Consider the following 26,975-nt stretch of genomic DNA (forward strand, 5'->3'; position numbering starts at 1 on the left):
AACTTATTCAACAACTACATATTAATTGATTACTTCATGCAGTGCTGTGTAAGACCCTGGACCTACACAGTAAAAAATAAATAAATAAACATGGACTTTGTCTGCACTGAACTTTCAGTCTAGTGGAAGAGCAGAAAATAAATGATTGTATGTGATCATTGGTGTAGCTGGGTATGCATACCACAGTTGTTCTAAGGTGTACAAGAACAGAGTGCCATAGAAAAAGAGTGTCCAAGGGCACCTATTAGAGGTTGTAAAGTCAAGAAAGACCTTCCTACAGGGGCAACATTTAGCAGGAGATAGTGTTTAGTAAGGCAGTGGTGATGAAATTTTCGTGAAGATTTTTCTAGCTCCTATGTATAGAATGGTTTGAAGGTGAGAAAGTTGGATAACTATTTCTGCTGTGGAGCAGGTAAGTGATGTTAGTAACTTGAACAGGGGGCGGGGGGCAGTGGTGGGGCAGAGGGTGACAAATGAAAATTAATGAGTAAACAAATGTATATCTGAAAAATATATTTTTAAAGCAGGCATCTCCATGTGTTAGGATTGCTGGTATTTATTGGTTAATAATTCTTTGCTAACTCTATGATGCCCCATACAGAGCCAAATTCTTACAAGCACTAGAAAGAAACTGTTAAAATAAAATGCATTACCTATATTTTTAAAACTTTGAGATTAGTAAAATCAAGTAGAATTTATTAATTCCAGATATGATTAAAACTCTAGAAATCTCTAACACATATCTGCTTTCTTTATGAAAGTTAGTTACTGGGAAAAGTTAGTAAATGTTGTGTCTTAATCAGAAAAGCTAATAGCCAACTGCAGCAGAAATTTAAAGCATGAATAAATACCTACACATAATTTTCTGTGATTTATTCATATGACTTCCATATTGATTAAGGGCTACTAGATTCCTTTAGTATTGAATCAAAACAGTACACATAAATAAGCAGTGCACATACCTTGATTTAGGTTTTAAAATTGGTACTTTAGGGTCATAAAAAACACTAAATGGTTCTTATAATTTTTTAAAATAATTTTAAGTGATCAAACCTAGGGATTCTGAAAAATGGCTCTTTTTTTTCCTCCCACGAAATTTGTCAGCATGACTATCTTAAAGGGAAAATTAAGCTATTTATTGCTAATATATGTATATACGTCTGAGTGTGCATGTATGAATCTATAAATACATAAGTCACATACCCACACATACACACATTTATTACATGTTCTTAAAGTAACCAGTTATATTGCCATGGATCATTTTTATTCTTCAAAAAATTAATCAACTGGACAGGCTTGATTTTATACTATTTTTTTCTAAGAAAATTTTTAAAAGTAATTTTTCACATATTACAAGCTCCACTGAGTTTTTTTTTTTACTTGTCTAATCTGATTAATACCAATTAAATATGTTAATAGGGATGTCCTAAAAGTAAATTTGACCTTATACATTCTCTTGGTAACTGACTAGCTCTTAATACCAGTTTACTGTAAGTAAATAAAATTTCAGTTTGTTTTAATTTTAATAGTTACAAATAAATCTTATAGAGAATAAGTGGAAACTTTTAAAATATTTATAAAATATCAAATGCTATTCTCTTTAAAATATCTTGTGTAACCAGAGAAGCACTGCAGGCTTTGGGGAAGTTTAGCACAGTCATATTACGTAGCAGGTTACACAACAAATATTAGACTCAGTCTAGCTCTGAGGTTTGTGCCACTGTTTTTCATTTACATTGCCATGTGTGAATTATGTTTAGTAGATAAAATCATTTCATTGGTTTACATCAAGAGTAAAATTAAGTATGGCAGGGGCATACTAAGCATCATTATTAGTCTTACTATTTTCTTATGGGCAGGGGGTAGGGGTGTGTTGGAAGAATGATTTATATATGTTCTTTAATTCACAAACTACCTACCTAGACTCTCTCTGGAGGATCTTCTCCTCATTGCTTCTTTGACCTTGGTCAAGTCAACTCCTTTGCACTTCAAGTTCCTCATCTGCTAAATGATGTGCTTATTTGACTTCCGAGGTTTGTTTTGGCTCTGACATGGAATGATTCGGTGAAATGGAAAGTCAGTATGTTTGGCTTTGGTAACTTTATTCAAAGCACAAATATTAAAAAGAATTAATTCTCATCCTATTATGAGTTTCCGTTTACTCCATGGAAATAATCACTTGGAATAAATCATTGTGGAACTGCTGTTTGATCCGGGTATTCAGTAGAAATCACTAGCATGGCATTTCAATTTTGGACAAAATTCAGAACTCATTAAAGCATCAGTGTTACAGACTCATATGAGATTCCTGCTGAATCTTAATGTAGATAACTCAGTTAATTAAAGTACATAAGGTTGTACTTTATTAAACTTGTAAGACCAAAACTGCAATAAAATGAACTATACAAAGCCTGTTGATCTTGGTTGGAGAACATCCTCTCAGAAAGCCTCAAAGACGTTTTGTTCAGACTGCGACTCTTATGAGCAAATCTGATACTCTCTATTGCTAGATCTCCGCATCAGAAGACAGCATTCCTCTGAAAGTGTTTCTAGTATCAACAGTGCCACAAGCCATTCCAGCATTGGCAGTGGTAATGATGCTGACTCCAAGAAAAAGAAAAAGAAAAACTGGGTAAGCCCTCACCACCTGGCTAATTCAATAGCTCATTCTGTGATAAGGACTTAGGTTTTTTTCTCTGGAGCTTTAAAAATCTGCAGCAATTTACAGAGTCCCATCCAAGTGACTCTGGCACCTCAAATGTTGCACTAATCACCAACATTAGCCTGTCACGGTGCTGAAGAGCATACTTTCTGGAGTGAGAACTAAGAGCAGGGGTTTATTGTCAGGGTGGAGAGAAAGACGATGATAAAGATGATGATGATGGTGGTGGTGGTGATGGTGATGATGTTAATGGTGGAGGAAAAGGAAAATTGGAGTTGATAAAAGGAAAGAACAGACTTTGAAAGCTACCACCACACCCCTGGAATCAGTGGACTACAGTGTGAATAAGCTTTTACCCCACAAGAAACCAACCATATTAGCATGTGTGCTATTTGTTGTTGTTGTTTTTAACCAGTAGAACATAGTGGAAATGCAGAAATGAACTTTCACAGAACTGCACCTTAAATTTGCTAGAGATATTCTTATTATAATTTATGATAATATTAAGCAACCATTAAAAAACTGAGGGGAAGATTGCAGTCACTGCAAAAGTTCAAAAACAACTAAGTGAAGGTTTTGGGTTTTTTTGGTTTGTTTTGTTTTAAACCAGGAGATGAAGGTAGATTTTAAATAAATACAGCACTAAATGAAATCCAAAACAAAACTATCAGAAGTTACAGGAATGCTTTCTGTAAATAATGAAAAAAATCTTTTTTGTTTTAAAAAAATGTTTATGCAGGTAATATTTTAAAATACTGATCAGCCTTCATTCCCTTGATTTGTAATTCCACACTCTTTCATGTTTCTGCAAGGTGAACTCTAGAGGAAGTGAGGTGAATATAAACCATGGACAATTTGGCATGCATCTATACAAAAAACCCTACCTTGGCATGAATGCTATTCATTTTGGCAGTAGGCTTTTATACCTTTTAAAAACAGATTACCTTGTATGTCTTTTCTTTGTGTCTTTTCATTTTAATCTCAAATTTTAAAGAGAAGTAAAACCACTTTCTGAATAGAGCTGTAGGGGATACCAATTCTGGTTTTGAATAGTCTGGGAATTGAAAATTTGAATAGAAAATCACAATTAATGAAGTGTTAGGTGAATTTGATTTCATTTTGCTTTTTAAGTTTGTACTGTCAGCAGGATATGACTTGATTGTAGCGCTAAAGTGGCCATTTAAAACAAATTGCCTTGAAGAGAGAAGCATTGGGAATGGAGATCCCTTCAAGGTACTTAGTTTTAAATGAGTGCTCTGACAGCCATGCCCTTGACCTTGCACTATTTAAAAGCCTTCCATGTTTGCGCTGTGCTGGATTAATACAAAAGTAAAAGGAAAAACAACATGCAGTATCATGTTTTATTTTTTTAGAGATACTGTGCTGCAACTGTTAATACTCTGCTTATATATACTGACCCCAGGCAGTGGCTAGGTGGCACCTGCAAACTAACGCCCCGAAGCAAAACCCCTCCAGGTACAAACAGACAAGAGAGGTAATTTCTGTCCTTCTTTCAGCTGAGAAGTTCTTTCAAACAAGCCTTTGGAAAGAAAAAGTCCACCAAGCCCCCTTCTTCACATTCAGACATTGAAGAACTTACTGATTCATCTCTTCCGGCATCTCCCAAGTTACCCCATAATGCTGGTGGTGACTGCAGTTCAGCATCCATGAAGCCCTCTCAATCTACCTCAGCGTAAGTCATTGCCTTTGCAGAATACTGACCCATTTTTTTTTTTAAATAAACAACTTCAGACCAAGCCCCTGTGTATGTTCTGAATGCAGTCAGTTGTGCTTTCATAACTACAGCACCATATCTGTACCCATCATTTTCAAATCTTACTGAGAATGATAGCATTTGCCTTTTGTTTTTTTTTTTTTAAATAGTGATCTTATTCTCTACTTTTATCAATCATTCTCACTTGTTTTCACTTGCATTTATCCATGTGTCTGTCTAACTGTGCATACATGCAGGTCACTTCTTGTCTGGCCTCCAAAGAAACGGCAAAATGGCCCTGTGATCTACAAGCATAGATCCCGGTAAAATGATGTGATGCATGAAAACTGCAAAGATCCAGTTTCTAACCTACCAAAGATCCAGTTTCTAATCTACTTGTTTTTGTGTGTTTTCTAAAATTACTTGCATGCATTTCAACCACAAATACCTTCTCTGTGTTTTTCAATTAAAATTTTAGTTTTCTAAAACCAACCTACATTCCATTTGTCTTTGATTCTATTAGATAATCGAACAAGGCATTTCTGTAGTAACCTACTTTTAGATACCACAAGAAAGAACGTAACATTTAGAATGTAGAAATCCTTTTTGATGAAATGATTCTCTTGGTTTCATATACTGTTTAAGTCAGATTTTCCTGTATGCTCATGATAATGACTATCATAGAACTGTCATGTAGAACAGAGCCACTGTGCTTTGGCTACATAATTTCATCATTTATGTGGGAAGGAAATAGCACCATGCCATTTTGTGATCAACAATCTAGTGTTCAAATTTTAAATGGAAAAGGAATTAGTTAATATAAAGCAAATTCTTTTGGCAGTTTTTTTTTTTTTTTTTTTTTTTTTAATGAAGCTCTCTACAAACCACAAAAGAAAACAGGGGTATAGCACTATATGACCTTCCAGTGGCCCCAAGGTAGCCTCTTGCGTGGGCTGAGGTCTGCAACTTCCTTTCATTAGCTGTGATCTCCTGAATCAGCTGAGCCTAACAGGAAGATTATGCAACACTCATCCATTATTTAAAAGTCCAAAACTAATCTTCTAAATTATTTTCTACAATATTCGCATTGGATTTTCTTTGTAACTGGAAGATGATGTAGAGGCAAATATGGTTATTGTTTATACAATTTTACAAAAGGAGAAATCAACATTTTCAGGCTTGAGTCTTAAAAAGGAATATTTCACATGTTGCCAGTGGAGATTTAAGGCCCTTGGAAAATGTAGAATGAAATATAGTAATATTATTACTCCTCTGCCCTGTATTTGTAGGTAGGATATAGAGATAACAGCTACCAGGAATTTTGAGGATCACTTTGTATTCTGTAGATTGTTTTTAAATTTCAAAAAATAAGATTAAAAGAAAAAGAGAACTACTTTCAGTTTTGAATCTATGAATTCATTATGGTTAATAAAATTATTTCTCCTTTTCTCTAGGTTTTTCCAGCAAATAATTTCTGTACCTGCTGGGTACTGTGGCAGTTCAGCCTTTAAAAGAGGCATTGCTTTCCCTAATCCTCTTGCTTCCCAGACCACTGATTTTGTGTCTGTTTCTTTCTTCAGGATCTGTGAATGCACAGAGGCTGAGGCAGAGATAATTCTGCAGCTGAAGAGCGAGCTCAGAGAAAAGGAATTAAAATTAACAGATATTCGGTTGGAGGCCCTCAGCTCTGCTCATCATCTTGATCAGATTCGGGAAGCCATGAACCGGATGCAGGTCTGTGCCTGAAGCACCTTCAGGGAACAAAATGGAGAGATAACAATGCTGCCTTTCCTCTTCTCTAAGTTATTATACAACAGATTCCATTTTTAAACCCACTGTGGAAATGTACTCTGTTTATTGAGACTCACAACTCAGTTGTTAATACTGAACAGAGAGTTTGTCAAATCCAGGGTTGGAAGTGGGAGAGCAAACTGGCCAGTTGAACTCTGGCCATTATACTATTGCTTATACTAGTGTTGGATTTGGGTTGAGAGCTAAGTGTTAAACTACTGCAATTCTTGATTCTTCATTTTTCCATCAGTTACCTTTATGTTGACTTTCTAAAGTATTCTTTTGAAATATGGCTTTCAAATACCTTCACCTATTTTTCTATTGAAAAACAAAAATAATGAGAAAAACTAAAGAAATTCAACACAAGATTTCTGAATATTGAAATTAAAGCGATTTAGAATGCCATCTGTAAAAGTAAAGCTTTCGTATTTTTGGAAGTATCTGAAAGCTAAATTCAGAACCGGTCTGTGCTCAAACTAAGTTTCCATTTTATTATTGTAAACCAGTAATCACTTGGTACCACAGATGACGGAAATAAGAAAAGCTTATTTTGCTCTGCAGATTCATCTGCCACTGTATATATTCATAAGAAGGTTTTTATGAACTTACTGCCCCATCTTGAGAAAACAAAACCTTTTTCATTTGTTAACCAGAATTATGAAGTAATTCTATATTGCTTTATATATTATTTTTGTTTTGCCGTTTCTCTACTCTCCATGAATTTACAGAATTACAAATGACATCATTTGCCTATAATATCACTTTTTTTTTTTTTTTTTTTTTTTTTTGTGATGCTGGGGATTGAGCCCAGGGCCTTGTGCTTGTGAAGCAAACACTCTACCAACTGAGCCATATCCCCAGGCCTTAATATCACTTTTAATATGAAAAGTGTTAGGATCCATTGAATTAAGATTTATGCTATTTTTAATTCAAATGAGAGGTGAGGTCAAGTCTTGAAAAAAAACCTTCTCAAAAATAGGATATTTTTTAAAAATAGGGTTAGGGGTGTACCTCAGGGTAGACTGCTTTCCTAGCATGCTTCAGGCCCTGAGTTTAACTCCCAGTACATAGTAATTATTATAATAATAACGTCTATACTTGTGAATATAGAAATACATACATGTCAGAGACAAAGTGAAGGTTAACTTTCCTTGTTTAGGAGGAAACCTCTTTTCATAATTTATGTTTGCTTATTGAAAGCATCATCACATGCTTCAACAGACGAATCTAACACAAGCATTAGTGCCACTTTCTCATCCAACATTTTCAATCTTAATAACAGAATGAAATTGAGATACTGAAGGCTGAGAACGACCGGTTGAAAGCTGAGACTGGTAACTCGGCAAAGCCTGCGCGGCCACCTTCTGAGTCCTCCAGCAGCACCTCCTCCTCCTCTTCCCGGCAGTCCCTCGGGCTATCTCTCAACAACCTGAATATCACAGAGTCGGTTACCTCAGGTGAGCTAGTGCACATGCCCACCCCCTCCCAGCACACCTGAGGCTCAGCGCAGGTGGGGACAAGCCTGGAATTTGAAAAATGGTACCCTCTCCTGAAAATGTTAACATTATCAGAAATAATCCCATTTTTATCTTACAAATTCATTGTACCTGTGGTTTTAAAAGAACATAATATGTGAAACTTTGTGAATATGTTTTATAATATGTAAAAAAAACATAGTATGTGAATCTTAGAGAAATAAATTTCATATCATTTTTTAAAATACCACTTTTACTTGGGAAGTGCTTCCTCCATGACTAGGAATAGAATGAAGAAATAATAAGTATTCTCAGTGATGATCATTAGTACTCATGAATATAATAATAATAACTCCATGCAACTTAATAGAATTTTCAGTGTACAGTCAGTTCCTAAATTAGACTAGATGATACTGAATGATGTTGCCTAGAGAGAACATAATGCTGCTACATCATCCAGTCTGCAGTTCTATTAAATTTTCAACAAACTGAAAGAACATTCTGGATTCAACAGTACTAATGATGGAACAAGGGTACAGTTTTGATTTGATTGCAAATGGAATCATATGACATAATTTCATCCTAATATCTGATGAACTATTCAGTTCTGAAGTATAACTGCTCCTATGGCATTGAATCATTTTATGATGTAAGATTTAGTTTCAGAAATGTTTACATGAGGATCTGGGGTGATTACAAAGTACAACCACCAGATGACGCTTGAAAACCAATAGTGCACATGTTCCTGAATAATTTTATATGCCAGTGTAGAACTGAGACACTTTGCTGCTTGCCTTAAATCACATTGAAATATAGAAAGAGAAAGAGAGAGAGGAGGAGGAGGAGAAGCAGAAGCCTGAAGATTAGGGAAATGATATAGAATGCTGTTTTTGATTATATTTTTTGTAAATTACATCTCTTCAAAAAGTAAAAATTTTTAAAGTTCTATTATGGCTGTCCTTACAACATAAAATAAATGACCTAAATGTGTATTTACCTTCATCTTATATCTAAAAGGCAAGTTGGAATTTCTCCTAATTCAGGACAACAATGTTTATAAACATTTGGGACCAAAATTTACTCCCCCACCAGAAAACAAACAAATAAACAAAAAAATATAGGTCTCTCACTTTAAACTTGCTGTTTTGCTGTTTTTCCAGAAACATTTTCTTAGGTAATTGTCCTATCAATATACTGAGAGCAGGGAAGGCCCAGACCTATACTCAATAGGATTTAGAATAAGCAGAGAAAATGAATAATAAAAGAGCAAAACTTACTAAACATAAGGATAAAATACTTTTAAAGCATTATCTCATACTCTCAATAACCCTGCAAAGTAGATGCTGTTTAAGCCCATTTTACAGATCAGACAACCAATACTTAGAAAAGTGACTATAGCAGTTTGGTTTTTTTTCAAGATCATGTAACTTAGAAGTAGAAGTACTAATATTTGAATTCAGTCTGGATGAATCTAGTGCCTGGACTTTATAGAGTTGATTTGGCTTCAGGTAGCCATAGCCACATATACAGATGCCAAGCACAGTCACTCATTTAATGGTAAATCTATCTTACTCTTGTGAGAAGTTAGATGTGTTCCAAGGCAAACTTGAGCAGATATGTGGATCAGCAATCAGGTTAAACCGCTTGCCATAGATTATAGCCTCCTTCAACATCACTTCCTACTATGTGCTGCCCTCCCAAGCTCTTACACAAGTCTCTTTCATTTATTCTTGTTAACTGAATCTCTTCACTTTCACCTTCACTCTTTACCTGCCCAGCGCTTCACCTTCTCGTCTTACCTCAGACATCACCTTCCCAAGAAACCCTTCCAGGATTGCCTATCTAGAGCTTCCTCTCTTCAGTTTCTGCTTCACTGACCTGTTGATTTCCTACAGAGTACAACACATTCTGAAACTACCTAATTGAGAATGTATATTTCAAAAGAGCAAGGAATTCATTTTCCTTCTTACTTTGGTATTTATTCTCAATGCCCAGTATACTTTCTAATATCCTTTAGGCTTCATGGGTATTTGTTGAATATTTATGAATATTTGTGAGTAGTTGAGCATAGTACTAATGAAATAGTTTAGACATGAATTACAAGAACTTTATGTATGAACAGCCAATGGAAAACTAACTTTCTGAAATTTGAAACAAGAAAATTAACACTTAAGGAAGAGGGTTTGTGGGGAGCAATATTCATACATATGCATGGGATATATTTAATTCAATACGGGTATATAATATGTAATAATCAAGTCAGGATAATAAGCACTTTCTTCTCATCAAACATTAATCATTTTAATGCATGGGAATTTTATACTCTTCTAATGATTTTGAGATATATCATAGATTGTTTTAGTCTATAGTTACCCTGTTCTTTTAGAGAGGAACCAAAAGTAATTCCTCCAAAGACTTTTATTTCTGAGTGGAATACCTGAAAAATTAAAGACTATGAAGATATTAATCTTCTAAAATAGTTAAATTGTAGTACAGGAGATTGTTCTTGATGATTCAAAAATTTCTAGTGAAAATTTTCATATTCAGGTCTAAGAAGTTATTTTTTGACTAAATGGCCTCTTACAAGTTTTTGACTCCTTCCTCTGCAAAATTACATATGCTTAATTACTAATGTAATAGGAGCCATTCCATTTTCAGGAGCCATCTTATTAAATTGTTTCTAGGATGTTACAGTCACAGCCATTGTCTCTATAAATAATTATCGGCAGAGCCATTGAGTCAGCTTATCACCAGGCACCCGTGCTCTGCAGCGCATAACTGAGTTTCCTTTATTCACAGGTTACTATCTTTGAATCAAGTATGCCTCAATAATAGCATCATTATTGAAAGAAAACATATTTGGGATAGTTTTTCATAATAATTCTCCAAATATATTGTACCTAGTTATATCACTTGTATAATATATCTTGAAAATTAATCTTTAATCACAATTAAAAACTGGTACTTTAAAGGTTGACTAGTTTTATCATGTTTCTTGTGAATGATTACTAAAAACATCATATTGGTTTTGAAACTATTAGCATAAGTATAGAGATCAATAATTAATATACTTATGTAGGGAAGTATGACCATGGTTAAAATTCATTAGTAGTACCTAATAATGGTGGATATGAGGCAAGCAATAACACTGCTGAATATATGCCAAATGCTTGAAAATAATTTCACTTGACAATCAATCTCAACACCTTTGCATTCACAAAAAAATATATGGGTATTGAGCTTGAATATTTTAGTTTGGATAGAAAAATTGGATTGCTTTTTAGTTTGTTATGGTTATAATGGTGACTATTATTCAGGTATTACTCAGATCTGTGTGTAATAGGAAAAGAAAGTGGGGGAGGAATTATTTTCTCATCCAAAGGAAATGATCCAATGCCTGGGTGAAGAGCTTTGGAGGCAGAAATAAATTCTTAGATTGAAACATTAGCCCAACCATATAATTCATCTTTTTGTAAATGGAGGTTTTTCAAACCAGTTTGGCTAGAATGGGAAGCATTTCCACTGAACAGTGGAAAAATGGGGCAAGCCAGGACAGAAAACAAATCTCAGCTAATGTTACTCTATTGTGTGCATTTTTCTCCTCAAATCTGATAGATATTTTGCTGGATGATGCTGGAGATGCAACTGGACATAAAGATGGCCGCAGTGTGAAAATTATAGTCTCTATAAGCAAGGGCTATGGTCGAGCAAAGGTATTTCTTTTACCTAAAATTCTTTATAACTAGAGGGTCAGAATTTCTATGAGTTAAATGTATTTTACTTTTTAATGTGTGTTCTAATAAATATCCTATTGAAGGTGTTTGCCTTGGTAGTACCTTAATAGGTTAAATAAGCATAAAAAGTAGGGACATGACCATATAGGTATTATAGGTATCACATGTTCATTCTTTGAAAACAATATTGCTTGTCAGTTCCCTTAACTCCTAAACTTATAAAAATGTATTTCTTTGACATAAACAACTTGTTTACTATACTCTTTGAGTGTCACTTGTTTATTATAGATAGTGGTTATGATGTGCAGTAGCATGTCACTAGAGCTGTCAATATGACCTTGCTACAAAGAGAACACTTTAAGATAAACAAATATTAGAGAATCAGAAAGACACATATTCTACTAAACCAGTAGAATATGTATTCATAGTATTCAGTAGGATAAATCCCATTGATGCTGTTTGTCTGCAAAATTTTAAGCAAGATCCTAACTGATCAGGCAAGTGTTTTAGTTTTCTAGATTCAAATTGATAAAAACACTTTCTCAAAACTAAAAACACTTCAAGTTGAATTTTCAGTTGAGCCAATAATACAAATTTGTAAGTATCCTACTTTATTTTCCCAGAAAAACAACAAGAATCCTTTAGAATTGTAAAACAATTTAAGGACTTGTGTTGAAAAAGTGAGATAGCCCTTGTGAATTTTCACATTGAGCAAATGTTCCAAGGGATCCAGTGCCATAAACTTCCTGCTTGAACTGCAGATTTGTGCCTACTTTTCCCAAGTGGATCTTTATGTGTAATAGTCTCAGTGAAATCTAAAGTAACTCTAACTTAAAAGCAGCTGTTAGCATTGTATAAGTACCCATTCTGACTTCATTATCAACATTCACAAATAAATTTTTCTTTTTGAAATAATTCTAAAACCCATATCTTTAAATGTTTTTTCTAACAAAGCTTCTAAGAAAGTAGTTGTCTTTGTGTGGTAGAACTGCCTTGGCAGAATACTGTAGGAGTGGTGGTTTAAAAATCAGAAATATATTTTCTCACAGTTTTAGGGGATGGCATATCCAGGATCAGGATTCTGGCCCATTTGGTACCTGGTGAGGGCTCCCTTCTTGGGTTCCAGATGGTCAGCTTCTCCATCTGTTCTCATATGACCTTTTGTCAGTGTCGATGGGAGGAAAGGTGAGACATGCCCTCCAAGGCCATTAATCTGAATGTGAAGGTCTCACCTCATGATCTAATTCAACCCTAATAATTACCTCCCAAAGGCCTTATCTCCAAGTACCATCACATTGGGGGATTAAGGGTCCACCATGTGAATTGGGAGGGGACACAAGCATTTTTTTCCATAAAAGTAATAAAACAAATTGAAAACCACAGTCATTCAGTTGTGGATTTTTCCATTATTTTCTGAAAAATATACTGACTTCCAATTGAGGTTATATCTCATAATCATTTACACATATAGGATTAAAAATTAAATGAAGAAATTGAGGATCTGAGCCAGCTAAGTGATTTACCTAAGGTCATATTTCTTAAGTAGGTGGTAGATGTTGTGCCTTATAGAATCCTTGTCTTCTAACCCTTGACTCAGTGATTATTTTACCATCCTTGAATGGCCATCTAATTGGAGACAAGAAGCAGGACTGTAATATATTAGCAAACTGTGTTTACTGATATTGTAATTACTTTTCCCAGTCAACATAAAAGAGACTTCAAACCACAAATCCTAAGTTGTTTACATTTCTAATATTTCCAGCAATTCCTCAAACTCCATTCTACAAAAAAAAATATACATTTTGAACCATTGTTTTATAAAAGTATTCTTTGCTTGATAAAATGGGTCCTATAGTTTTCTCTGGCAGTTTCTTGGAAACTGAATTTTCCGATAAACTGAAAATTGGATATGTTTTGTAAATATGCAAATGTCATACTATGATGAATACCATTTCTTACATCTAGATTTAATTATATATTAAAATTTAAAAATGAAAAAATACTAAGCATTGAACTAATCAAAGATAAGATCACGGAATAGTAAAAATAGTAAAGTTCAAAGATTTGTATGTTTTAGTGCTATTCTGTCTCTGTCACCCTTTCCTTCCCCAAAAGCGTCTTCTCATAGGATTGTATCAATCATATTAAATTACAGGGACATTCTCTCTGATCTGCTTCCCCTTTCCTTTCTACTGAACACATCACAAGTCAGTTTCCCTGACTTAACACTTCATCTAATCTCTTCTTTCCTGTTATTGTTGCTTCTGCTTTTATCTTATTTGTTTGGTTAATTTTCTAGGTTCATATTTTGTTTTGTAGAACCCTTCATGTATATCTGTTACTATATAACTCACAGGTTTAATAAATTCTTTAGTGTCAATCACCAACTACATCCATAAGTTTTAGTAAGAAATATAATAATAAGAGGCATACTTGAATATTATCTTACTTTATTTTGTTCTTACTTAGGATCAAAAATCTCAGGCCTATTTGATAGGATCCATTGGTGTCAGTGGAAAAACCAAATGGGATGTGTTAGATGGTGTAATTAGACGTCTCTTTAAGGTGAGTTGTACAAGATAGCCTGATGTTAATGTTCTCATGTGTCCCTTTTTACCTGCTTTACTTTAATACCATAGACACATCTGCTTTTTTCTTTCTCCTCCATTTCAAATACAGAAAACTCCTCTTCCTCTGCTGTTTAATATTAACAGTTCTTGCATTACCCATCTGTAAAATGCCGACAACTAGCTTTGCATCCCCATGAGTTTTGTATTTGTTGCAGATTTGTTGCATCTGTTTGGACTTACTTTTCCTTGTGTACCATTGTAGGAATATGTACTCCGAATCGATACGGCCTCCAGCCTTGGTCTGAGCTCTGACTGCATTGCCAGTTACTGTATAGGAGACTTAATTAGATCCCAGAACCTAGAAGTGCCTGAACTGCTGCCGTGCGGATACCTTGTTGGCGATAACAACATCATCACTGTGAACCTGAAAGGTAAAAATAAAAATGAAAAGTACAGTTGTAACTTTTTACCAACATCCTCCTTTTCTTTCTTTTTTTTTTTTTTGTTACCCTTCAAATTTTCATGTTTGTAAATTATACTAATCACTTCGATAGTTTCAGTATAAAGTGTCCGTGTTGATTTTTTAAATATGAAAACCTTACTAAAAACACTAAAATCCAAGGTCTTTCAGTTTCTTAAGTTCTGGGGTATGACACATAGAATACAATTCAGAAAATTCACCAACTTGCAAAAAAGATATGTGAGTTTCGGGAATTTCAAATTCCTAGATTTTTGTCCATTATCATTTTTCACCAGAGGAAGACTGGAAAAAAACATTGAGTGTTCCAAAGTAATATATTTATTTCCATTCCTTCAACTTCAAAACGTGCGTACTCAATAAATATCTCTACTGGGGGTATAGAGTACAAGTTAAAACTGGGCGTGGTGACACACTCTTGTAATCTCAGAGACTCCAGAGGCTGAATCAGAAGGATCATAAATTCAAAGCCAGCCTTAGCAATTTAAAGAGGCCATAAGCAACTTAGTGAGACCCTGTCCCAAAATAAAAAATAAAAAGGACTGAGGATGCAACTCAGTGGTGAAACGTCCCTGGGTTCAGTCCCTGGTACAAAGAGAGAGAGAGAGAAAGAGAGAGAAAATACAAATTAAAAATCAATAATGAAAATTCTGCTTTCTTTGCTTCAGATGATGTGACTAATTATGTATACTTGTTTCTACAATTCTTTGTTTGTATATGTTCAGGAATCAGAATGCATCTCTATAAACTGTAGGTTAATAGAGGAATTTATCAATATTTGATTTTATGATTAAGGTAATTGGGTTAGTAAAAGGAGATACTGTTGTTGCCCTTCCTAATTCCTTGCCAAACATTACAATTTGTATTGTCCAGTTGCTTAAGTGGTGGTACAGCTGGGATGAGAGATAGAAGGTAATAAAGGGAAGGACAAAAAGAGTGAGAAAAACAAAGAACACACACACACACACACACACACACACACGTATGTGAACTTCCCATTTATTCTTAATGAAACTAATGCTTTCAAAGGAAGGGAAGATTTTATGAGAGAAGTTTTAATGCTTCCATATCTCTCTGGAGACATGAGTGGAAAACATGAAGTAGTCAGTGGAGGGAAGTCTGAACAAAGGGAAACAGCTTGTTTCCATTTGAATGTTCACTCTGCCTTCTTACTGATATACTTTCTGTCTCAAATTGGCCACATATGTTTGTGGGGCAGAAATATCTAGATAATTATTTTACAAGGACAGAATTCCTATGACTAATGAAGATTCGTTGATGATCTAAACCATATTATTTTTTATGTAAAATAATAAACCATGTTATTATCCCCTTTGTTTCTTCCTTCAGGGGTAGAAGAAAACAGTTTGGACAGCTTTGTTTTTGATACACTGATTCCTAAACCAATTACCCAAAGGTACTTTAACTTGTTGATGGAGCATCACAGAATTATACTCTCAGGACCCAGTGGTACTGGAAAGACCTATTTAGCAAACAAACTTGCTGAATATGTCATAACCAAATCTGGAAGGAAGAAAACAGAGGATGCAATTGCCACTTTTAATGTGGATCACAAGTCAAGTAAGGTAAGTCACTGAATCCTAAGAGAACATCTGTTATTTATCTGTAAGTGTCTTAAACAATCAAGTTTTACAATTGTGTGAGACTTCCATATTGTACCTGGAAAAGATATCCACTGCTTTGAATAAAGCTATAATCTGGTGGATGACCAAGTTTTGCTTTATAAATTGTACAAAACTGCTATTTTCAATAACATTCAGTTATCAGGAACTGCACAAGGCATTGGGATTGTACAGAATGAAATGGCAGAGCCCTTGTCTGAAATTTTTTTAGACACCTATTTAGGAAGTGTTATGGTAGAAAAGAGGTTCGTGGCCAGTGCTATGGAAGCAAAAGGGAAAAATAACTACTTGGAGGAACCAGAGCTTGACAAAAAGGCCATACTTGGTCTGAGTATCATTTGATAAATAATAATTAAATGGGGTATTTCAGCAATGAGGATTTGGGGATAACTAGGATATGTTAGGCAGAAATTCTGGGAGAGCAGCAGTTTGCTAATGTCAAATCCCTACAGGAACTGTATTTAAGAACCTTAGGAAAATGAGCAATGATCCATTACCCCATCACCTGAGGTCTGAGGTACCACAGTAATCAGCCTGAACACTTTCAACTATTATGTAGGTGTGAGAGCTCTACAGTTTAGCCAGTACTTTCACACATGCTGAGTAAAAATAAAGAAACCTAAAATAAAGAAAGAAAAAATAAATAAATAGAGGATGGCTAACGTGTTCTTAACACTATATTAGCTTTAGAAGTTTATTTATTAGAGTTTGAATCAATGCTGCCTAAGGTTCTCTTGGGAAATTGCAACTGTTATAAGCAATACCTTGAGAGAACTCAAAGACTCTGAGTTGTACTACTTTTTAAAAGATAACCTACTTTGATGATCTAAACTGACCCAGTCTCTCAGAAAGCTCGGGACTGCAGATTTACAGAAATAAATATGACTCACAAACCTGTTAGATTCATGAGATAGCCAGGTATATAGCTTAGTGTTTTCATCCTTAACACAGGCCATTTGTGGGATTTAGAACCAGTACTGAATTTCCTTGTGCCTTCATTTTGCTTTCTTATCTGGAAAATGGGGGATATACTGGAGTTGTAAGGACTAAAGTGCGGGTGTGACTATGTGTATGATAGAGACAGACAGATACAGAACAGCACAAGTGGTGAGCATAGTATAAGGTTTGCCTGCAAGAATTAATTCTTCTATTTTAGCCTGTGGCTTCCAATTAAGATTTCTTCGCAAATCTACACCACACATGTGCATACACACAAACACACACACTCCTTTGTTAAAAACTGTTTTTATGCATATTCTTCAAGAGGAACATTGATGTACATAAAACACAATGGAATGTCTTAAAAGTGAAATCAGTACAGCCCATGGATTCAGAATATTTCCTTGGACCTCAGCACTGTTTGAATTGTGGCTGAACCTCTTATTGTCACTTCAGCTCGAGAGCAGCATAACTCTAGAGGTAGAATACTTGACTCTTCTCTGAGCCAAAATAGGAAGAGCACAATTGGTTGGTTGCTTCAGGCTACATATTTAATGCCTCCTGCTTTTTTGTCTCCTTATATCTTTACATAAAAGCCTTTCAACACAATATTTTTTTCTTTCCAGCAAAAAAGATGAAATGATTGAAGTCTCTTAGACATCCTCAATGTTTGGTTTTTCTCAGTGTTGATATGCCAGAACTCTTCATAAGTTCCTCAATGGAAAAAAACAAAACAAAGCAAAACAAAAACACTAGTTAGATAATACAAGTAAAATAGATTTATAAGGAAAAAAAAACCAAAGCATTTTGATAAAGGTGGAGATTACTTAAAATCAAGGTGTGAATTAAATAGCTTGACTTTAAGCTTCATTATGACATAACTTGACACACAAATAAAATGGGTAATTTCCATTAATTATAAAATATGCCACTCTCTAAAATCTATATATATATATCCTTTATTTATATATATATATATATATGTGTGTGTGTGTGTATATCTATGTGTGTGTGTAAATATATATATATATATATATATATATCCCTCTTATTTCAATTTATTTAAAAATATTTAGTGCTTAGGGCTATTATTAATAATGTTATTTGAGTGTCCCTTTAAATTTTATTATTATTTCTAGCACTCATTTTCTGCCTCTTTTAGAAATAAAAATCATTTGTACCATTGTTACCATTGTTAGGTCAGTTCAGTGTTTGTTGTTGCAAAATAATGGAATGAAAAAAGCATTTCCAGGAGTGTCTAAATAGAAGTAATGATGCTAGGAAACAGTAATAGGAAGAAGCCCAAGGGAAAAAAATCAGATAGTATTAATCACTGAGAGAACACAAAATACAACTGAAAAATGTTTATTGCTTCTGTATGGCTGTTAAATATGAACGAGCTGTCAGTAATGCTGGATAAACAGTCATTGCCAGAGACTTTGGGTAATTCTTTCCAAATTGATAGAGGATCCACACTATTTTGGGGAGGTGAGGGTTGGTGTAAGTGAGGGTGATATTAAAGAGAGAATGACAAGTTGAGATTGTGCTAGGAATAGCTGTGAAGAGTATGGATTGACTGAAGTAAGATGCTAATGAGGAATGAAATGATAAATCCTTCCTCTGAAAAAAAAGATAGAGCTGTGTAATTCTGATGATTTTTATGCCATGCCATAGACAGCACTGAAGAGATACATCCCCAAAGCACTTACTGATTAAAAAAAAAAAATCAAACAATAAACCATCAAATGAAAAAAAATCTTTTCATGTTTTTGGTACCTCTTCATTTTACATTCTGTTCCTCTTCCCACACTTCAAGCCCTCCCTCAAGCTGCCAGCTGGAATATTTTGATTGAGAGCAGTGCACATAAACAATTACATTTTGTGACATTTGATATAGCAGGCCCAGAAGGCTGGAGATGGATTTAGTAAAGAATATATGGCCAGCTGAAGCCACCTGGAATGTTAGGTTGGAAAAGATCAGAAAGTTGGACTTGGCAGATTCAATTTTAGTGTGTCTGGAGTGAAATTCAAAGAAAGCAATGATCAACAGTGTTTATGTAACTATAATGTTCTATCTGTATTTTCCGGGTACAGATAGGGGATTCATCTCATTGTCCATATCCATCTGGTAGATACACCTGCTGTTGTTTCTACCTTAGTAGATAGGGAGGTGAAACTTAACACATCAGTACCTTGATCTCAGATTCTATCCCTATCAAGCTAGAGTGAGGAGCATGAGACAATTTCAAAGGGAGCTGTGAAATCCTCATAAGAAATATGAACAAATTCTTTGTGAATGTCTGTTTCTATGTCTGCCTGGTCCATAGCTGTCTTTAGACTCCCAAGGGATCTAGTACCACTCTCAAGTGGAAAGAGAACTACATAACAATCTAATGACTCTGCTTGTCCAAATTCACTCCTAATTACCAAATACAGCCTGTTCTCTTTCTCATTCTAACTGCCCCCCCAACTACTCTCTCTCTCTTCTCTCTTGATCATTATTGCATGTTGCTGTAGTTGATCTCTCCTTTATAGAAGTTCTTCTGATTTCAGAGTTATTATTTTCTCCTTATTTCCCTGGTAAGTTTCTTCTCAGTCTCTCATTGACTGCTCTTTTTTCATCTACCACTAAATGGAAATATTCCCCAATATTTCTGTTCTCTTTTCATTTCTGTTCTCCTTTGAACAGTTCCCATGGCTTGAATTTGTGTGGTTGACATGAAGGGGACACTATTAGCCATGCTCACTCTCCCAAGTTTGAAAATCCTCTATGAGTTTATAGGTATGTTTCTATTCATCTGCTAAATATACATGTCTAGAAATGACAACGTCACTTCAAAGGCAACAATGGAAGTGCATCCTCTTCCATTCATCTCTACCAAAACCACCCTCCTTCCGAAACTTAACACCTTCTATTGCAAGGACTCTACATTTGTTTTCTAACTCTTAATTCACTATTCCCCTAAAATTCCCATTCACTCTTTTGTTGGCTGTCTCCACTCACATCATAAACAGCAGAATATCTTTTTATAATTAACTAAAATCCTCCAGTGTTTTTGCATTGCTTTCTGAACTAGATCAAAAGTACCATACTGTTCCCTGTTCAGACCCATTGTTTCTGTTGGCTTCAACAATTTCAGTATTCTCCAGACTGGTCTCTCTTCTTGCTTCACAATATCCTTACCACACTGTTCAGTTACAATTCTATTTTGTTTAGATCCCCAGGGTATTCATGTTTCTGCATCACCAACAGGAAAATTCCACTGATCTTACCCATCATTTAATATTGCAAAGTTTCCTTTCTAATTTATTTACCACTATTGCTTTCACAAAACTTGTACTAGTCATTATTGACTATATGGATATCATATTTTCATGCTTCTGCTTTTGATTATTCTTCTCCATTTGGAATGCTCTTCTCCTGTTTTTGAGCATGAAAATATTACCTAATCCTAAAAATAAGGGTTAGTAGCAAATAATTCTGCTACCAGAAATTCTTTTTTAGGAGCTATGATTAATCTTTATGTGCTGTAAACAAAATCTTTGATCTTTACGAGTAATGTGATTTTCGACTGTTAATTATAGTTATATATGTACATGCCTAACTTTCTATTCTAGGTAATAAGCTTCTTGAATTTTTTTCCATTTCTAATTACTCATTATATCCTTCACATTTCTGTCTCCTTTGATTAATAAATTGTTCTCCCCTACTGACAACAGTCAAGCAAACAAACATATCAGTGGCTCACAGTCGTTCATGTAGTTAAATCCAACTTCCTCTACATGGATCCAAAGTTTTTGTTTTTTCTTCCATTTTACACACTACTACCATATAGTATATTCTCCTGTGACAACAAAATCATTATTGTTTTGCAAAATACATCATGGTCTCACGCTTTTCAACTTTGCATTATTCTTTAAGCATTCCTCCACTGTGTCCTGTCATCTGAACCTGAGAAGGCTGGGCCACCTGGCTCTCTTACATCTCCCTGTAGGGCTCTGTGTACTTCACTAGCATGGCATTGTGATTCACTTGGTCTGCTTCTCTGCTTATCAGCTGTAACTTTCTAGAGCACAGGTATTAGGTTTTACCTTTGAATCCCTGTGCCTGAAACACCAGGTACATTGTAAGTGCTTGAGAAAGATACATTGCAAAAACAAATAACTGCGAGCTTTTCAGTTGGAATTTTACTCATTATTCAAGGTTCATCTCAAATCCTGCCCTCCCTTTGAAGCCCATCAAGAACCCCCAGTTGGAATTAACCCCTTTGTCTCCTACAGGTCTCCCTTAACCTCTCTCATGGAATGTGTAGCATGATATCTTTGCAAGTTCATTGTTTATATGTGTGCTTACCCCTCCCCATGCTCCACCACTACCTGCTTCAGAAAACTGTCCTGAAAGTCCCCAGCTAGGTAAAATCTCTTCCTTTGACTTCTCAAGTTTCACAAGACACTCTTGATACTATAAGAAATGCTTTCTTATATTTAAATTTCAGTCCCTGATATGACACCTTTTAGAGCCCACAGGGGAAGGCAGTTCGGTCTAAGACTATAAACAGTAGAAAGGGAGTGAATATTTTATAAATGAACTAATGAGTAATAGAACTAATGAGTAATAGAAATTTCATTTTCTTTTTTAAGGTAAATGAAATTCTCCAAACTTTTTAGTAGTTTAAACATATTTTATCTGTATTTCTGATTTTGACAACATTTATTCTATGTGACTGGTTCTATTATAATTTATGGTACCTTTATTCTGTAATACTACAAAACAGTATCTTAGATCTTTATTAAATTAAATATAAAAATCTTTAATATTTTATATTTAAATTTAAAATTTATATTTGAATGTAATATTACCAAATTAATATTACCAAATGCGTTAAATCCCTTCTACTTTTAGTTCTTAAAGTTGTCTTCAGACAGAGTAAAGTAGCTAGAGTGAATGGTTCATATATTTACCTGGCTGCCAGAAAATGAGATCCTGGAATTGTTTTTTTTAACCCTGAGCAAGATATTAAAATTGAAAATGTCATTGTAAATATGCAAATATTATGGAAATGCTCTTACTAATTAGGATAATTCTAAAAAACTAATTATGTTTCTGGCCTACCCATCTGTGAGAATGGTCGATTATGGAACTGGTTATCATATTTAGATTAAAAGCGATTAGACAGGACTAGTACCTTTAAAAGAATCAAGAAGCTCAAGTAATTCTAAGGGCTAATATTAAATGATCCCATGAAATACAACAAAAGTTGTCTTTGTTTTAAAATTGCAGCAGTTGTCTAAAGATTATAATCAAATAATCTATTATCCACACTTTCATTAGAGTCCTATGACTATGCTAAATTTTAGATGCACCCCCATCTAAATTAATCAGAATTGAAATGTTAAAAATGCTGGTTAGAAGCTGGGAGGTGCCTCTTTGGATTTAGTCTATACATGAAATTATAAATATGGTTAAATCCATTTTAGTCACTGAAATATCAAAAGCATGAAATTAAGTCTTAATATTTATGGTTTATCATAAGCGTTCATATCTGGAACTCACTTTCTTTTGGAATGAAAACTAATGAGAAATATGCCTTCATTTAGAGTTTTGTAGTCACTGCAGATACTGACTCTTCTTGCTTTCCCTCTTCTGTCTTTTCTTTAAAAATCTTATCTTGGGCTGGGGAGATAGCTCAGCTGGTAGAGTGCTTGCCTTGCAAGCACAAGGCCCTGAGTTTGATCCCCAGTACCGCAAAAAAAAAAAAAAAAAAAAAATTTTCTTCTCAGTATTAAATGCTTGTTTTTTTTTGTTTTTGCTTTAGAGAATATTTGAAACCTTAGACTAACCTATGACTTTAAATGAAAAAAAAATATGGATGGAAGTCAGAATGTGCTATTCCTAAAATATGAATTGCTTGTCATTGGTGTAAATTTATCATGTATGTATTTGCCTTATTTGTGTTTTAAAGGAATTGCAACAGTATCTAGCTAACCTGGCTGAACAGTGCAGTGCTGATAATAATGGTGTAGAGCTCCCAGTTGTAATAATTCTTGATAATCTTCATCATGTGGGCTCTTTGAGTGATATCTTCAATGGTTTCCTCAACTGTAAATATAGCAAATGGTATGTTTATAAAATATTTTAATAATCATATGAAAAATAGTCACGTTATTTGCTTTCTTATGCCTTTTTGAAATTTTAAGACCTATAATGGACGCCATTAACATGAGAACCTCTAATTAATATTTACTGTATATCAAAGAAATTGTGTTTTCCTTAGAATATCCATTCATTCAACAACTGTGTCCCAGAACTTTTATAGAAACATTACTACTTTGATGATGTTATCTTCTACAGACAGGCTGAAAATCTAAGAGACCAATGACAATTATGAAATAGTTTGAATCAGGGAAATTTATAACTAGAAGGAGATTTAGAGCTCCAATTTCATTCTTGGCCCATATCAAAGTTTAAATTCAACTCCTGAAGTAAATTTAATTCATTCATATGTGGACCTGCCTCCTATATTATGTTTTTACTATTTAAAACTAAAGGAAAAGTTAGTAGGGTATAAAAAGATCTGAAAATCCACTAAGATTCATTGTAGCCTGGTCCCTAAAGAAAGGACACTTAAGAACACAACCAGCATAAATGACATCTGTTTTAATGGTACCAAATGTTCTAATTAATTAATCTCTGATAGTGATAAAACATTACAAACTTAGCATAAAATAAGGATTGAAGGAAGAATACAAATCCTCTCATGTTATGAAGAACCTATAAAATAACTATGAAATACTAAAATAGGAATAATGAATGAATTTGAATACAAGCATAAGAGTTATAAGATGTTAGAGTGGGACAAGACCATCACCTCTTTATTTTGTAGATGAATAAACTCAGAGAAAGTCTCTCTCCTGCATCCCAGAGCTAGACTTAGAACCCCTGTGATAACTTTTAGTCCAGTCGTCTTTGTCATTTACCTATCTAACATTACAAAATGACCCTTTCAAAGCCTACTGTTAAAATAGAATAATCCATATTTATCTTAATAGCTTTCACAGACAACATTAATATATCAGTCACTTTAACCTCTAAAATATCTAAATTTTCGATTCTTTATTTTTACCTAGTCCATATATTATTGGAACAATGAATCAGGGAGTTTCTTCATCACCCAATCTGGAACTGCACCATAATTTCAGGTAAAGATCAGTTGAAGGATGTTTTTCTTTCTTGGTTTCTGGTTGTTCTTTTGTTCCCAGCTCCCCCATCCCCACACCCGTGATTTCTTTTTGTTTGTTTTTGATGCTTGGTTTGTTTGTTTCTTCCATTTGTTCTTTGTCCTATCCTGCCAGTGGTGACCTGTGATATGAAAATAATTCTCACTTCTTCTGACACTTTTTCAAGAAGACATTTCGTGATCCTCATCCTGTAATCAGAAGTGTTTCTTTAAAAAGAGAGAAGAATAGAAATGTTTTTCCTGCTCACTGTGTTCCCCTGCCAGAGCAAAGCACTTTTCTTCTAAGTGTGAGGAATGTGAAGAGTTCCTATTTCGGGATTCGTGATTCTCCTACAAAAGAGTGCTCAGCATGTAGACACCCACTCACTTCTGACGCACCCAAGCTTCTCTTCAGCTGGTGGCGTTTGCTGCATTAAAACTCTAATGCTGATAGACTTCCTAAGCCTTTGAATCAGTAAAATGTGGCCATCACTCGATATAGGAATGTTATTACTGAAGTTACTGTGGGATTAGAATGTAATTTATATAAAAAATTCTCATTTTATTTTTTTCATAGATGGGTATTATGTGCAAACCACACAGAACCAGTAAAAGGCTTTTTAGGCAGATATCTTCGAAGGAAACTGATAGAGATGGAAATTGAAAGGAACATACGCAATAATGACCTAGTCAAAATTATAGATTGGATTCCTAAGACGTGGCATCATCTCAACAGTTTTTTGGAAACACACAGTTCTTCTGATGTTACCATTGGTGAGTTCCAAAATTATAATATGCCATTTTCCAGGAACCAGGAGTACTTGGTAGAGATGGCCAGATTGGATGGTAGAAAATAACAAGTAAAGCCAATATTTTTCAAGCTTCCAAACTTGGAACTTCCAACTTCCTTTTCCCTTTCTAAAAGTTTGTCTTCTTCCAAGTTTTGTATCTTTAATTAGATTCGTTTTGTCTGACAATTATGGCTTACTAAAATATTATTGAAATCAAAGAAGTTTGATTCACACTAATTTGTAAATATCAGAACATTTCAAAATAAATAGTATCTATTTAGGATACACTATGTAAAAACAAATTTTAGTTAATAACATCAAATATAGTTGAGAGAAGATTTTAATTAGAAATAATTTAGACATTTTGTAGATACTTTAGGTGTTTTATATTTTTTATGAAGAAAAAAACAAATTACTTCTCTTTCATGGTTATAACTAATTTATTTTTGTGTTCCTTCTTAAGTTGCATGTACAGAAGTCTCTTTCTCATTGTTATAGATCATAGAAACATTCTCACCACAGACACAGCATAAATTAGGAAGAATTCTGTGCTTGGATTAGAATATCCATACTCAGTCCAAATTCTACAAACAGTGACATGTTTTATATTCAACAATTCATTTCAGCACAGCTGAATTTTACATAGTTTGTAAAATGGGGCAGGTTGACTGGATTGTGATCTTTACTTTTTCTCCTAACTCTCTCATACTATGCTTTAGATTAATATTTTAATACAAAAAACTGAAAAGGAATGGCTGGGAGATTGGATCTTCAGTAAACATGCTTCAGTAATGATCAAGCTGGCAAGAATTTAATTTTCTAAGAATCTGGCAAGAAATAAATTATCTCCCAAAAAAGTGTCTAAATATGTGTTTATAATACCTCTCAAACATATTTTGTAATTTGTGTCTTCTCAGGTCCCCGACTTTTCCTTCCTTGCCCCATGGATGTAGAAGGTTCTAGAGTGTGGTTCATGGACCTATGGAACTATTCTTTGGTACCTTATATTTTGGAGGCAGTGAGAGAGGGTCTTCAGGTATAGTATCCATTTTGCATTGCTATCTGAAAAGGAAAACAGGGAAAAATCATTCATTTAATAGCAAGAGGCATGGATTTCTGTATTTATGCAGAAAACTAAAAGCATGTAATACAGATAGAGCAGGAAAAGTGCAACTAGTATGCAGTATTTTGTCTGTTACAACAACAAATACATAAGAGAAAGTAAATAATTTCTTCCAGCAACTACATTGTGAAGACCAGATTAGTTGCAAGGGGTGTTTAGATTGTTCTTATTAGAAAGTCAGGTCATTGCAGTTCTACCTCTTATAGCACAGGCATGTTTTTTGCCTGGGCCTTGACCATTTATTTGCTTATTACATAATTGGCAGCAAGTAGTTTTTGCTTGTGCGTTGAATTCTTCATTGATTGAAGTCCTTCAATCAATGTAATAGCCTTTATTGTTTTTGAGGGAGTGCTCTAAATTCTAAAAAAGTTAACTGGCTTTTTTTTTTCTTTCTTTCTTTAAGCCATAACAGGTGGCTTTAGTAGCATCTCTGTTGTTCCTCTTTATCTGCCTTGTATCGTGAGCCCCTACAATCTCCCCTTCTGTTAAGCTTAACTAAGAGGCAAAAATAGATCAATAACAAGAAAATCCTGTTTTCTCAAAACCAAACCAAACCAAAAAAAAAGTTATCCCTTTTCCATTGGTCTTGATGTTTCCTTAAATTGGATTTGAAATTTCATGAATTTGTAGAATTAAAAACTCTTTTAAGATTTATATTACATAATCACCCAACTTACTGTACAGGAATCCAATGTCCTTTTCAATAACTCAACCAGGATTTAGGCAGTTTTTGCTTGGACATTTTTATTTCTGGTTTTCATAACTGGTATTAAAATTAAGATGTAGTTCTTCATTTTCCAAAATCTGTCATCTGTAATACTTAAGTCTCTACTAT

At 34.3% G+C, this 26,975-nt stretch overlaps 1 protein-coding gene across 1 annotated transcript in view; it reads left to right on the forward strand.

Annotated features, from left to right (window-relative positions):
* Nav3 (neuron navigator 3) overlaps window positions 1-26,975 on the forward strand; it is a 707,491-nt gene that overhangs the window by 672,815 nt on the left and 7,701 nt on the right. The window contains exons 26-39 of the mRNA XM_047549063.1: window positions 2,514-2,635; window positions 3,478-3,498; window positions 4,183-4,358; window positions 4,637-4,702; window positions 5,960-6,113; window positions 7,453-7,627; window positions 11,261-11,358; window positions 13,849-13,944; window positions 14,212-14,380; window positions 15,778-16,013; window positions 22,973-23,127; window positions 24,138-24,209; window positions 24,804-25,000; window positions 25,935-26,053. Of these exons, the coding sequence (XP_047405019.1) occupies window positions 2,514-2,635; window positions 3,478-3,498; window positions 4,183-4,358; window positions 4,637-4,702; window positions 5,960-6,113; window positions 7,453-7,627; window positions 11,261-11,358; window positions 13,849-13,944; window positions 14,212-14,380; window positions 15,778-16,013; window positions 22,973-23,127; window positions 24,138-24,209; window positions 24,804-25,000; window positions 25,935-26,053 (1,856 nt within the window). The remainder of the gene's footprint in view (window positions 1-2,513; window positions 2,636-3,477; window positions 3,499-4,182; window positions 4,359-4,636; window positions 4,703-5,959; window positions 6,114-7,452; window positions 7,628-11,260; window positions 11,359-13,848; window positions 13,945-14,211; window positions 14,381-15,777; window positions 16,014-22,972; window positions 23,128-24,137; window positions 24,210-24,803; window positions 25,001-25,934; window positions 26,054-26,975) is intronic.

Source organism: Sciurus carolinensis, chromosome 4, assembly GCF_902686445.1.
Source record: "Sciurus carolinensis chromosome 4, mSciCar1.2, whole genome shotgun sequence".
NCBI classification, from domain to species: Eukaryota; Metazoa; Chordata; class Mammalia; order Rodentia; family Sciuridae; genus Sciurus; species Sciurus carolinensis.